Here is a 12,600-nt window from a genome sequence, read left to right on the forward strand (position 1 = left end):
ACCCACTGATCTGAACAAGAATAAACCCTTAACTCAAAGGTACCAGGAGCAAGTGACACAAACGGGGACTAAATTCTAAGGGATGTTTTCTGAATCCCTGAACACCCAGCAGCCCGCTTGTCTACATGGGACTACTGAGCTCAGTTCTGGACAGCATATCTTTTCCCTTGTGTCTTGAGACACATGTTCACGTGTGCAGTGGTTTAACCCTCTGTCTTTTCTTTCTCCAGCGGAAGATACCAGTCTGTCTCAGAAGAAGAAGGTGACTGTGGAAGATCTTTTCAGTGAAGACTTCAAAATCCATGACCCAGAGGCAAAGTGGATAAGCGGTAAGTCCATCGTCCTTAGAGAGTCTGGGAGGTCCTCCCACTCCCTCCTCTTCTCCATCACCTCAGTGTGGGTGAAGCTCTGCAGAGGGTCTGATCTCTGGATGTGATCGTCAAAGCATTGCCATTATAAGAACACGTGACCCCAGATAGCCACGCCTTACTCTGCAGCCTACCTCACGGGCATCAGCAAGGCCTCAGCTTTGGAAGAAATGGACCTTCTGAGGACCCAACCTCTGTCATCATCCATGTGTTGCCCTCCTCCTGGAGCCATTACTTCTCTCAGCAGGTTGCTAAGCAACAGAGCCCCTGGTGCTCTGCTGAGCTTGCCTTCTGCACAGCACTGGTCTTCTCTGCCTTCAGCTCACTTTCACTCACCAGGGAACTTAGCTGTGACCAAGGACTGAGCCTAGGTCACTTCCAAAAACAGGGGTCTGTGCAGATAAATACTGAGAAGTAAACCTCAACTCTAACCTGGATCCCACCTCTCTTTCTAGTTTGGTGGACTTTTTTCTTAAACAGTAAAGCAAAACAGAACAGTGTGCAGATGGTAGTCTGTTCCTGACTCTTGATGCCCAGGATAATGAATGTCCTCTAAGGAGGTCGGAAATCCCATGAGCCTCCTCCCTGGCCCTCATGGGCAGGGCAGGCTGAATCTCTCCTGCTGTGCCAATCCATGGCTGCACTTAGCATTGTCTTCCCTTTAAGGATTGCTCTTGAAAGTGACTCCTAAGGTTGGTAAGTCAGTGCATCCAGTCCAGGTCCAATCCAGAGAACAACAGATTTCCTGAGAACCTGACTCCGCAGACAGCAGAGCTGACACAAAGAGCAGCACAGTGGGCTGGCCACCCACCTGACACCCAGTTTTGTGTCCTTTGAACTGTACCTCTGTGTTTGTGTTTGTGTGTGTGTGTGTGTGTGTGTGTGTGTGTGTGTGTACACGTACATATGCATATATTTGTGTTTTGACCCAGTGCTTACATAGGTTTGACGGCTCAGGCACTGTTAAAGGTCAGATCTTGAGAATAAAACACCGTCTTCTTGGGAGCTCAAAGATGCATTATGTCAAGAAATATTGGTCCTAACTCAGTAGATGCAGAGAGATGGGGAATCCACTTTATCATTCTCTGTGGGAAGATGTTTTAGAGACCGTGAATGATCTTAAATGGATGGCTAGGGTTTGTTAGATAAGAGAGAAGAGGCCTCTGGGAAATGTAAGTCTAAAACATCAGTCTGTGCCAAACTGATCGGAAGAACCAAATGCAAGCTGAGATACAATACCCAGGGATGACAAAGTAAAACAAATCCAAATAGCGAGGCAAAAGCAGGCTCCAGGGGTACATGGAGGGGTAGAAATAAGGGGCGCCAGACCCAACTCTGGAGTTCAGAGCTCAATGAGGTGGGGGGAGGACTATTCAGATTCCAGGAGGGGCCAAAGAGTAGAGATGTGTCCTTTTTTTGGTTAGGTTGCCATGGTTTCTGACAGGCTAATCCTGAACTAACAGTCTAAATGAAGAGGCCAGGGCAGGAGGGAGGGATGTGGCTGTGGAAGAGAAAGGAAAAAGGAGGGGAGGGGATTGATGTTTTGTAGACATCAATCACTGCTGTTAATATATATCTGGGATTTAGTACTGGTGCTCATGGTCTAGAGGTAAGGCTCTGTTTTTGTCATAGGGAAACATACTAGTTTGGAGTTTTAACTTTTAAGATTATAGATCTTAATTAGTTCTTTTTAAATACATTAATGGCTTCATTGGTAGTATAATAACTGCATTAGTGAATAAAATGTAAAATTATAAAACCCTAAGCAAAGTTCCATGACCTCGGAACCACACACCCTGACCCTTTTCAAGTGGTGCCGTTCTCCAATGACTGAGCATCCGGATATATGAGCCTCGGGAGGCTATTGGTATTCAAACCACCCCAGGGACATTTTCTTTGCTGTTCCCAGGTTCTGTGACAGGACAACATTGTGGTCACTGCTTCTTTTCAGACTGAACCACCTCAGTTCTATTCTTCCCCTCTCCCCTCACCCCTTTTACTTCTCATCCATCATCTTCAACTGAAATTGCAGGAGAGCAGTTGCAGCATTCACTCCCTCACCCTGCCTGTGCTTACCCCACTTCACGCCACCAGTGACTCACTTTTCCTCTCGAAGGCACCTAAAAGAGAACCTGCTCACCCGGAAATAAATGCATCCTCACTTCTACCCCATTCTCACCCCCACACACCAGGCCCTTTACCTAGGCCAGGTTCCCAGTGAGGTTTCACCAGTCCTGTGCAATCTGGGACACCTGTCTACTATATTATTCACACTCTGCTTCCCCTGCCTTAGAGCCCACTCTGGCATCTTGACCTCAAAATCAATTTTCTCTAAACTTTACAGTTTAGAATTAGTTGCAAAGGCCAGACCTGTGCTGTCCCTTTTGTGACACCTACAGGGATATCAAAATAAGGGAGTGACCAGCTGAACTGAATGCCAGCCCTGTTGGCTTCCTGAAGGGCTCACAGGCTGCTACTACACACTAACTTTGGCACGATGCCCCATGCACCTTGCTGATGACACTGTTTAGTTCAGGGATGCACTCTGACTCTATCTCAGGTGAGTGTACTTTCCTGGGAAATTTAAATACTTCTCTGCTATAGCCCATACCTACTGGTTGATGGATCTCTCTTTTGCATTACAAAGACCTTTTTGATCTAGGGAAATATGTGTTTGTGGACTGTATATGCTCTGTGTATGTTTATGCTCATACATTTTTCTTGAGAAAGGGGATCTCAGATGAGATTTCTCTTCCATTTTCCTTCTCAGCATGAAGACCTACTTTCTATAAGACATTAAGCATTTGTTTCAATAACATGGAGACTCTAAGGACTTTAGTATCTCCCACAGCCCCTCATTTTCCTCCTCACTGGAATAGAAAAGCAAATGGGCCCATAGCTGGGGATGCTGGTCTTTCTTCATGGTAATGTCTGAGTCCAAGACAGGTGGCCCTCCACATGCCAATGTGGCTAGCCTCATAAGAACCAAAGCATTTCCCACTCCAGCATTCTTCAGACTTTTAATTGCATCCAAATTAACTCAGATGAGTCTCAGTATCCTGTAGCCATTTGGACCAAGAATGAGATATACCTTGGTACCTTTTCCACACTGATTCTCAAAAAGCACAGGAGAAAGCCCCATTATCCTTCACATGGTGACCCTCACTGTTAGCATTTATTGCCTCAATTAAATTATCTCACATACTCCTTAACTACGGCAACCTGCAGGAGCCTAATTAATTATCATTGACATCTTCCCAAATATGGATCATCTTCTTAATTAATTCTCCTTCTTAATTCTCTCTGTAATTGAGCAGAACCCCCTGGGGACTATGGGTCTTCTACCTGCACCTACATTTATGGTCAGGTGGCTATTTCCATCTCCTACCTTCAAAGCTTCTCCACAGCGTTGACTGCATTATGGTAATTATATTTCACTCATAGGCCAGACTTTCTGGCCTGTAATAAAGTCTTGATAAGCATTAATTGATTGGCTGGCTGAGTCAGCAAGTAAGAAGCTGCATCTGTCTTTGTTCTGTTTCCTAACGCTATAATAAAATGCTCCCAACAAAAGCAATCCAGGGGACAAAAGAGCCCATCTTTGCAGGGACATCAACAATGGCAACAACTTGGGAGAAATGACCATAGCATATACACAGTCAAGAGCAAAGAGCAATACATTTGAGCATGTTGCTGCTCAACTTATTTTTTCCACTACCTAGGGAATGGTACTACCAATGGTTGGCACTTCAAACTAACACAATCAGGATAATCCTCCATAGACAACTCATGACGTTCTCTAATTAAGAATCCTTGCTCAGATGATTCTAGATTGTGTCAAGTTGACAGTTAAAATTAGCCAGCAGAGTCTCTATGGAAAAGTCCTTGAGGTCAGCTACATTTCTAGTTGATCGAGGACTAACCATCTTCTTTAGCCATCCTGATAGCACTAAGAACTCTTGACACATGGGTAACAGGAGATGTACGCCCAATCCTGTTGCCTTGCTTCAGCTAGCAGTCTCCCAAGGAAGATAGGAATGACACTGCCATGCCCTGACCCATGTATTGCTCGTCCTTTGTCTACTAAGCCAGATGTGGTGCACACTCTTGCAATCCTACCACTTGGGAGGTGACAAAGGAGGCACTTGAGTTGAAAGTCAATCTGAACTATGTCTGAAAGGGGTAGATACAATGGCTGGTCTCTGTGACCTTGGTGAGGAATCAGGAAGTCAGTTACTTTTCTTAGCTTCTCTCAGCTAGAATTATTAGGCATGGTTGTCATCAGCTAGTTATTGGCATGATAAATCTGCCGTAGGTTGGACATATGTCCTCAGAGGTCCATGTGTTAAAGGATAGGTACTATTGGGAGCTCGTGGGATCTTTCAGGAGTGGGACTTGAGGCTGGAGGGATGGCTCAATACTTGAAATCACTTACTTCTCCTTTAGAGGACCCAAGGTATGTTCTAGCACCCACATTGGGAAGTTCACAACTGCCTATAACTTCTCTTGAGGGGATCTGATGTCCTTTTCTGACCTCCACACATACCCTCATTCACATGAACATATTCCTCCCCTCATATACACATGCACATCAATAAAAGCATAAACTAAATCTTAAAAGAAGTGAGACATTATGGGAATGATCATGTCCTTGAGGGAAATAGTGGGGCCTCTGCCCCTTATTCTTTCTGTCTTTTCGTGTTCCAGCTGTGAGGAAATAGACTTTCTCAGCTATGCATTTGAACAGTGACACACGCTGTTGTCCCATCCTGTAGGAGACATGGGCAACCTAAGAGCTATGGACTAAAACCTCTAGTACTAGACAAGGCCGACGAGAGAGGAGGAACATCAAGCTCAACCTTCAGCCCCTCCCAATCCCATGTCCTCTCCCCACCCCGTGTTTTCCAGTGTATGCCACTCATGTATGTATGGGTATGAAGCATGGTTCGCCTACCAGGGAACCCTTAAAGAAAATTGACTCCCTTTCCCTAGCTCCTACCAATTGTCAACAGCACCCCAGCCAGGAGATAAATCAAGAGTTCTACATGGGTCCCATGCCTTCCCACCCCTTTGCTGCCTCTCAAAGTGATGAAAAACTGGCAAGCTGACACTCTTTTTGAGTATATCTCTAAAGGCCTCTGGAAGCATCTAGATACTGGCCAGAGCTCAGCATCGAGCTCCTTATTAAATAAAGATCAGGTTCTAGCAGGGCAGGATATTTTAACAGGCACTGGGAAAATAGGAGCTGTCTATGACGGACAGGACAGCGGTGTCACGGTTCTCCTCTCCTTCCATCCTCACGGTGCTCTGCTTGCCTGCTGGTCTGCTCCAAACCTGGCATCCTGAAGGTCACAGCAGAAGGGCTGAAGGTGAGGAGTGCATCTGTTGGCTGCCTCTCTCAGCCTCCTGAGGGCCAGGCACCGGAGTGGAGGGTGAGCACTGCTCCTTCCAACACGTCATGCTCTTTCTGCTGCTTTGTTTATTTTTGTCATGACTGATTTCTGTTGCTTTGTTTATGTTTGTCATATCTGATCTCTTCCCAAATTCCTCTGACAATCACATACTGTCTACTGTAGTTGGAATGTGTAAAGACCAACCCCCAGGGATGAATAGATTGAATGAACAGAATATTTATGATAATATATTAATAATAATAACAAGATGATTAGCTGGAAGACTTGGGTTTGAGTTTGGCTTTGTTTTCTCTCATTTTTTTTTATTTACTTACTTTTATTTGTGAGTATCTTTGTGACTGACTGCCACACACGTGTGTGCAGTGTCTGCAGAGGTCAGAACCAGAGGACCGATCCCTTGGAACTAGAGTTACAGACAGGAGCTGGCAGTGGTTGCTGAGAACGAAACTCAGAACTCTGCCGGAGCTCTGGGTGCTCTTAGTAGCTCAGCCATCCTTCAGCCCTAGCTTTGTTTTGAATCCAATACTCTGGGTATGTTTTCTACACATATATGCTAACTTGGGGACTGATAAGTTTTAACTTAAAATTTCTTTTTTTTAATATACCATTTGACTAATTCTTTGAGATTTCACACTGCACATGATTTCTTTTGATCCTATTCACCCTTAACCCCCACCAATTTTATGTCATCTTTTTACCCTCATATTTTTCAACTTGTGCTGCCCATGCATACATGTGCTAGAACTATTCACTGTAGCATGGTTGACCTACTATGGGCCACACCTTTAAACAAAACTGACTCCCTTTCTCTGGAAACTACCAGCTGTCAATAGACTACAGCTAGGAGCTAAGGGTAATTCAACATGAGTCCCACCCCTTCCCACCTTTTTGCTGCCTTGCACTGGACATACAATATAAAGAGCTGATAGTTAGAGGTCAAGAATTCATACTTGGTCCTTAACTTCATTTTTTGAAGATTGAGTTTAACATGGCTCAGGGAAGAACCTGACTACACTGTAGACTACACTGTAAAGCCCTGTAATGTATCTGTGAAAGGAGCCTGTCACCGCAGAGAGGGTGGTCAGTTCTCCTCAACTTCAAGATGCATTCTTAGGCTGAGCTCTGAGTATAACTCACAGTAGAATGTAATGTGTTATTTCAGGAGATATTTTTTCCAAATTTCTTCTCAACGACTTTACACATTGAAACAAAATTTTATTAAATACAAACAAGTTCATTCTCAAACCAAAGTATGTAATTTAAAACACAAATTTAATGGGGACTGGAGAGCTGGCTCTATGGTTAAAAGTGCTTGCTATTCTCAAGAGCTCCATCACCAAGGGAGACTGAGTACTCCATTGGTCTAGCTACATAAAACAATGTAAATAGCTAAAACTATACCCTTGGAACGCGTTGTTTTTTGCTTCATAAGTATTCATCCTCTACTTTTCCAGAGGATCTGAGTTCAGTTTCCAGCACCCAACTTGGGCAGTTCATAACCACCTGTGATGTCAGCTTCAGGAGAGCTGATGCTCTCTTCTGGTCTTGTGGGACACACACACACACACACACACACACACACACACACACACACAGAGAGAGAGAGAGAGAGAGAGAGAGAGAGAGAGAGAGAGAGAGAGAGATTATACACTTTGACATATGCACATCCACATCACATAAATAAAAATAGGTCTTTTAAAAAAAACTTTATGTTCATTTAAAATGTCAAAATAAGTCAGGATTTAAAAAAAATAAAGTAGATTGAAAATAAAATTGGAGCCCACTGCTTCACTGGCCAGTGAGCATCAGGAACAATGGACACATTAACATCCCCTGGAGCCTGTCTTTAAGCTATTAAAAGCTTTTCTTCCTAATTACCCAGATCCCAAGACAGGGCTTAAAAGGAAACACAAGGTGGTAAACACTAGGAGTTTCTATTTCATTTGGCTCCCGGGGGAGTCTGCTTTCCTTTGATTGTATCCTTGCCTTCAATCTTCACCTCCTGGCTCCTTGAGGTCACAAACACATAGAGAGGAACAGACCAACAACAACACCATGTTCCTGCCCACCACACACACACACTTGATAAACACAGTGACAGGGTGACGCAAGAATTCAAGACCTAATGTGAATGGGATGACTCAAATTTTAAGCTAGCACCTTTGAGTGTGGCGATTTAATATTCTTCTAGGCATGGGGGAATGCAGATGCAAGAGGTTCGGAACTGAGAGTCTTGCAACAGAACCAATGAGCTCCTCTTCTCATGTGTTTGTTAAAAATATTTCACTGGTGTATCTTTTCATGGCTTTCCCTCAGGGTTAGTAAACTCCTTTCTTTTCTTTTTTTTCTTTTCTTTACAGCCCCTCTCCCTCCTCTCTTCCCAGTCCCACCCTTACAAATCCCTCCCTCCTCAGAGAAGGGAAGACCCCCCGCCCTGTGGATACCACCCCACACTAGGACTTCTAGACTCAGCAGGTCTAGGCACATTCTCTCCCACTGAGGTCCAACCAGGCAGTCCAGGTAGGGGAAAGGGATCCATTTGCAGAGACTGAGACAGCCCCCATTCCTCATGAAGCTCAAGCTGCACATTTGCTACAAATGTGTCTGGAATCTAAATCCAGCTCCTTCGTGCTCCCTGGTATGTGGCTCGGGCTCTGTGAGCCTCCATGGTTCCAGGTTAGCTAACTCCATGGGTCTTCTTGTAGTGTCCTTGACCCCTCTGACTTCCTCACTTCTATCCCGTACTCTTCCACAAGTCTCCTAGGCTCTGCCTGATGTTTGGCTGTGGGTCTCTGCATCTGCCTCCATCAGCTGCTGGATGAAACCTCTCAGAAGGCAGTTATGCTAGGTCCCTGTGTGCAAGCATAGCAGAGTATCATTAATAGTGTCAGGGGTTGGCTCTCACATGGGGTGGCTCTCGAGTTGGGTCAGTCACTGGCTGGCTGCCCCCTCAGTCTCTGCTCCGTCTTTATCCCTCAACATCTTGTAGGCAGGACAAGTTTTGAGTTGAAGGTTTTGTCTGGGTGGATTGATGTCCCCTTTCCTCCTCTGGGAGTACTGTCTGGCTACAGGAAGTGTTCCTCCTCTGGGAGTACTGTCTGACAACAGGAAATGGCCACTTCAGTCTCTCTATCCCCCCCCCCCAACCTATTTTCAAGGATTCCATCATGGTATCAAGGGAGACTGGGCTCTCTATTGGTCTAGCTACGTAAAACAATATAAGCAGCTAAAACCATATGCAAGGCATGCTCAGAGCCATGTAGACACCACACAAGACATGTAAACTGTTTTGTTTCAAATGCCCTGGTTTATTTTCATTTGCCTGACCATGCCAGGACTGTCTTTAAAGCATAGTATGCAGTGCCCAGTTAGTGACATGAATGAGCAGGTGGACTTGACTTTTTTCTGGAAATCATTTGCTAAATAAGTGCAAATGTGAGCTAGTAGTGGGTCCTCGTTTCTTTTCTGTTGCTGTGATGAAACACTCTGACCAAAGGCAACTTAGAGGAGGAGAGGGTTTACTTCATCTAACATTCCAAGGTCATACTTCATAATTGAGGGATGTCATGGCAGGAACCGTGGATGATTAGCACTTGTTGATTCACTCTCTGGCTTATATTCTTGTACAGCCTAGGGATGGTGCCACCTATAGTGAACTGAGCCTCCACTATCAATTATCAATCAAGACAATCCCTCACAGACATGACTGCAGGCCAGTCTGATCTGGGCAATTCCTCAATTACAGTTCCCTCTTCCCAGATGACTCTAGATTGTGTCAAGCTGACAGTAAGACTAAACCAGCACAAAGGATAAAAATCCCACAATTACAACATGAAGGACATAGGTTTCTATAAAGAAAAGGTAGATGAAAGAGGAGGAATTGGAAAAGGATGAAGAAAAAGAGAAAAAGGGAAAGCAGAATGAGGCAGGTGTATTATATGCACCAGAAGTATATGTTGATTTCATAGGAGTTTCAGGGGATTTAAAGACCAAACCAATGTGTCCTGGGATAACCAAAGGAGTTTCCCCACACCTCTCCTCACCTCTCTTGCTCTCTCTGACCCCATATTAGCTCACCTTATCCTCTCCTCCACGTCCCAGCTCCCAACTATGTATAATATGACACAGTAATTAGGGTTGCCTAAGTTTATTCTTTCTGGCTGGTGGTCTCTCTGTTCCTCACATGAGCAAACATAACTTCAAAATGTCTCCAAGCCTCTCGAGGCTCATGGCTGACTTTGTAACAAAGACAAGACTTCAAGTGTGTGTGCTCCAAAATTACAATGTGGACTCCACACCACCGCACAAAAGGATGGATCCTTGGTTCATAGGAAGCTCTTATTCGTTTAGCATTTTGCTATGCATCTAAGGACATTTCTGAAGATCCGCTGTAAAGTCACACTTACGGATTGAGGCCCACCCAGATCTAAAGAGAAACCTAACTAGTTACAGCCCGGGAGTTTGCACCCATATTCCCAAACGAGATTCATTGGCTCCTATCTGCAGTGTAATCTGGAATTACTTCAGAAGCATATGTGTTCGTAAATCCATTAGCAACAGAAGTGGCGCATTGCTGATGTGACCATTCAGTCATGACACTCCTCTGAGGTGACATCATCTGCCATAGGAGAAGCTGTACATGTGACAGACTGATACTGCAATGGCTTTTCCAAGACCCCAAGTGTCGAGATGGCGTTAGGCATGAAGTGTGAAGGACACTGCAGTTGGAAAGATGATGACATGGACCTGATCCTCAGTCCATGCTTACTATGTCATCAGTAAGCCAGACATGTAACTTCCAATGCTTCAGCTCCCAGGGGACCTGAGGGGGGCACACCCTGGGATGGCCTTTAAGGAAATTTATTTAAGTTGATATGAGCAAATGAAGCTTAATGGTGCACTGTTTCCTTGAAGCACATAGTCTATAGGACTGAAGCATTTAGATCTATTTTATTCTGAAATGGAATTGCCTTAGTCTTTATCTATCTTGATTTCCTAGAGAGATAGAATAACTACAGCAAAGCAGGAGGGCATATCCAGATATCTAGATTTCTTTCAAGTTAACGTTTATGTCAAGTTGCTTGGTTTTTTTTATTTCTTTCTTCCATAAAATATCTTTACTAATGCTTAAACAACTTTATATGTGCACATAATGTATTTTAATTTAATATTTTATATATAATTTTATATATAATATTATATATAATAATTTAATTATTTACATGCACCCCTTCCCAGGTCTACTGCCACCTCCTCACTCCTCCCAATGTTGTCTACTTTTTTTTTTTGATCACCCAATGAGTCCTGCTTGTGCTGGTTGCATGGCTTTCTTGAGCTATAAAATGTATTGCAATGAATTTTTATATTTGATTTTTTATGTTATATATGACTACTTGCGTGTCTGCCTATGCAACACATGTGTTTGGCATATGGAGGCCCAAGGAGCATGTTGGTTCGCCTGGAACTGGTGTCACAGTCAGTCGAGAGCCAGCTGCTGAGGGTGCTGGGAAGTGAACCTAGGTCCTCCGGAAGAGGACTCTTAACCATTGAACTGCTGAGTCATCTCTCCATTGTAAATTTTTAAAGAACTTATAAGCAGAGAATAAATTCTGTTTTTAGAATCACACATAGACTAGGATGTGATCCTTAAGCCCTGTGTACAGGTGTGAGCAGGGGTTTTTCCCTGGCTTTTGTGGCATGCTCTGCTTTGTGGGTTGGATTCCTTTCAGTGTGGCACTGCCAGAATCCTAGGAGGTAAGGGAAACCGAGGAACCATGAGGGCTGTCTGAAAGGGTTCCCATGTCATCCGCACAAACGACTAGATCATATGACATCATTACAAGGCACACATGAGGAACAGTATCAGCTCAGGACCCAAGACCACATTCTCAGCACAAAGGAGATTTACTTGCCCTGGAAGAACAGAGAGCAGGAATAAGGGACAAGAACAAGGAGGTCGAAGATGAAGGAGAAGGGGAAAGGAACAAGGGAGAGGGGAGAAAAGGAGGAAGGGGGTGACTGCCTCTGGGAAGAAAGGAGACCAACATCCGTGGGCTGTAGGAAAAAGCTGGTTCATCAAGGTAAAAGAGGAAATCCCATGCTAACATGAGATGTTCAGTTTTAATTGGGCACATTAATTAGATGATCCAAAGAGGGCTTTTGGTTGCTGGACTTCAGTACTTGGACAGACAGAACTTGATTGTCAGTTTCAGGAGGAGGAAGTGGCCAAATAACGGAATAGACCTTGATCTATTCTTTAGGAAATGAATCCAATGTTATTTTTCCCAAGGCAGAGGGGGTGCAGGAGAAGGGCAAGGCCTGCCTGAGCCATATGCTGTGATGTGCGTGTCCCTTCACATACTATTTATAACCCTCAGTTCAGTATTAGCCATAGACTTACGTAGTGACACATCACACAGACAACCCAGTACCCAGGATCTTCACATCTGAAAAAGTAGCTCTCTTATCAGACCTTTTTACAACTGTCCCTAGAAGGTGGACAGATGGACACCTTGCAGGTTGTATGCCTTGTTAACAGGAACTCCTAGGAGAAGAGGGAGCTAGGCTATTGTGTTTTCCCTTTATCCCGCCCCCTCCAAGCCAGACAATTCAGTGCACTCGTGCTTATGATTACTCCACCGGCACTAACATTAGTGTGGTAAATAGCACAACACCGTCCCCCTTGAGCCCTGCGGACTGTGGGGAGGTTATCTTACTAGGTTAATGCAGTGAACCATGTGTGCATGTATCACCAGATGGTAGAGCGAGAGTTCAAAGAAAGGGCAGCTTGTGTGCCTGGGAGCCTAAAGAGTCCCACT

At 44.4% G+C, this 12,600-nt stretch overlaps 1 protein-coding gene across 4 annotated transcripts in view; it reads left to right on the forward strand.

Annotated features, from left to right (window-relative positions):
* Dpp6 (dipeptidyl peptidase like 6) overlaps positions 1-12,600 on the forward strand; it is an 877,415-nt gene that overhangs the window by 571,374 nt on the left and 293,441 nt on the right. For all 4 annotated transcript variants that reach the window (XM_032907169.1, XM_032907171.1, XM_032907168.1 and 1 more), the window contains exon 3: positions 231-329. In XM_032907169.1, coding sequence (XP_032763060.1) covers positions 231-329 — 99 coding nt within the window. The remainder of the gene's footprint in view (positions 1-230; positions 330-12,600) is intronic.

Source organism: Rattus rattus, chromosome 6 (assembly GCF_011064425.1).
Source record: "Rattus rattus isolate New Zealand chromosome 6, Rrattus_CSIRO_v1, whole genome shotgun sequence".
In the NCBI taxonomy this organism is placed as follows: Eukaryota; Metazoa; Chordata; class Mammalia; order Rodentia; family Muridae; genus Rattus; species Rattus rattus.